Source organism: Rhagoletis zephyria, unplaced genomic scaffold (genome assembly GCF_001687245.7).
Source record: "Rhagoletis zephyria isolate East Lansing unplaced genomic scaffold, Rhagoletis_zephyria_1.1 Rzeph_scaffold_46037, whole genome shotgun sequence".
In the NCBI taxonomy this organism is placed as follows: domain Eukaryota; kingdom Metazoa; phylum Arthropoda; class Insecta; order Diptera; family Tephritidae; genus Rhagoletis; species Rhagoletis zephyria.
Window position 1 is genome coordinate 1 of NW_016203092.1, and position 2,037 is coordinate 2,037.

At 35.3% G+C, this 2,037-nt stretch overlaps 1 protein-coding gene across 1 annotated transcript; it reads right to left on the reverse strand.

The window, feature by feature from the left end:
- Positions 1–20: 20 nt before the first annotated feature.
- Positions 21–1,174, reverse strand: LOC108355469 (homeobox protein orthopedia B-like; the record flags this gene model as incomplete). The annotated part of the gene is made up of 2 exons (XM_017606632.1): positions 21–671; positions 1,087–1,174. Coding segments are annotated over 2 exons (465 nt in total), but the record flags the coding sequence as incomplete, so codon positions are not given.
- Positions 1,175–2,037: the final 863 nt, after the last annotated feature.

Below are 2,037 nucleotides of genomic sequence, written 5' to 3' on the forward strand. Positions count from 1 at the left end.
TCATTTCTTTAAATGCTCATTAAAATACAAATGTACATTTCTTCCTTAAACAAGCAAGTCTTTATCACTTTTTATTCTGTCTTTAAAACTTACAAACCCTTAGCACTATATGCGGCATTTAAATTATTTATTGAATATATTTACAAATTAAATTAGTTAGCAATTTAAATACTTATACGGCACGTATGACCGATTTATGTATGTATGTATGTATGTACAACGCCTATTCGCCCAGCAAAAGATTTGCACTCAGCCTTCAACTGTCACCGCACAACAACTTCGCCGCAGTTATGTTCATTCCTCAGTTTTGGTCACCACCGATACAGGCGTTGAAGCGCTGCTCGCCACACTCGGCGCCATGGGACTCTTGGGCGAGGCTGCGGCCGATGAAGTCAACGTCACACCACCACCCGCCACCATTAATGTGGGCACCAGACACGCGAGCGCCGCTGCAGATTGTTGTTGAGTAGGTGGACTGTCACGCGGACTATTACTGCACGGCGGACTAACTTGTGCGGCAGAGTGTAAGGATAGATTTTGCGGGTAGCCAGCAGCGAAGATGCCATTCAAATTACTCAAACCCATGTATTGTGAGAGCAGCGTATGGAAATTGGGCAANTGGCCGGGGATGCCATGTGGAAGGGGAATACCAAGCGGAAAATCGGGCAAGCCTGTAAGGGAAACGGAATTGAAATTGAATTCATTAGTGGAGGTATGGAGGAATGTCAAATGCGTTTTTTTTTTGCATTGCATGCGATGTTAATGAAAATTAGTATATACATAGTAAATTTGGAATATAGTAAACAGCAAGACGGTAGTACATAATTTGTTAATAAATAAAATAATGCGTATCGGAAAACGTTATTCTTTGTTGAGCAAAAAACTTAACCAAAGGTAATTAAAATTACATTAACGTCAATTTGGGCATAAATCAAGTCGCGTGGGCAGTTTGTTATAAATAATGACACGAATAAAAGTGAAATGAGAAGCGTGAAGTAGTTAGTTAAAAAATAATAAACAGATTAAGAGGTTCAGATAAAGAAAATAAATCTGTTTTAAATAATATAAAGAAAGGAAACTACCAACCTTGATCGGGCAGCAGATATCCGTTTTTGTCCTGATTCATAAATTTTTCGCGTTTGCGCCACTTAGCACGACGATTTTGAAACCAAACCTTAAAATAGAAATAAGGAAACAGTTTATAAAAAGTGAGTGCATTTTTTAAACGTTAAGTGTCATAAAAGAGTTTCAAATACATATGCATATTTCAAGAAACGAAATTCGCTTGGAATCACTGCCAAATTAGCTGTATTGCAAAAATAATTGCCGTGTCTAATTCTATGAACAACAGCAACAACCAGCTAACAAGCCAGCTGATAGGCCCACACTACCAACAACATAGATATTTATTTACATACAAAAGTACTATTTATGAACATTAGGGCGTACCATAAAAAAGTTCGTAGTAAACTAAAGTGGTCCAAAAATACGGAAAGAAAAATTTTTTAAATGTGAAGCTCTCATCCCATAGGATTTTTCTAAGTGGAAAAAAATAACATCCGTTTTTTTTTTAAATTTATAGTTAGAACTACCTCAAAGCCCATGAAGTTGTCCATGTATTTTATATGCAGAAACAACACTTTTTCGTAGAAATTGTATGGAATTCTTAAAAAACAATATTTTTCGATCCGAAAACTCTGCTTCTCTCTAGGAGACTCCCTGTCACAAAATCCAACTGTTTATTTAACCATTTTTTAATAATTAGATACTATTTGTATAGGTCTCCGGAAAATCACAAAAAAAAATCAATAAAAACAGTTATAATTAAAAAATTTCCATTTCGAAAAATCCTAAGGGTTGAGAGCTTTACATACATTTAAATTTTTTTTTTTACCATCGTACTGCAGATACACTCACAGATGAAATTACATTTTTTTTCGCCATTTTTTTGTCATTTTTCGTCATATTTTCGGCATTTACAGTCGGAGCATAAAGCATGATAAATATATCGATATTTTTGTCTCTAGGAGAAAATTT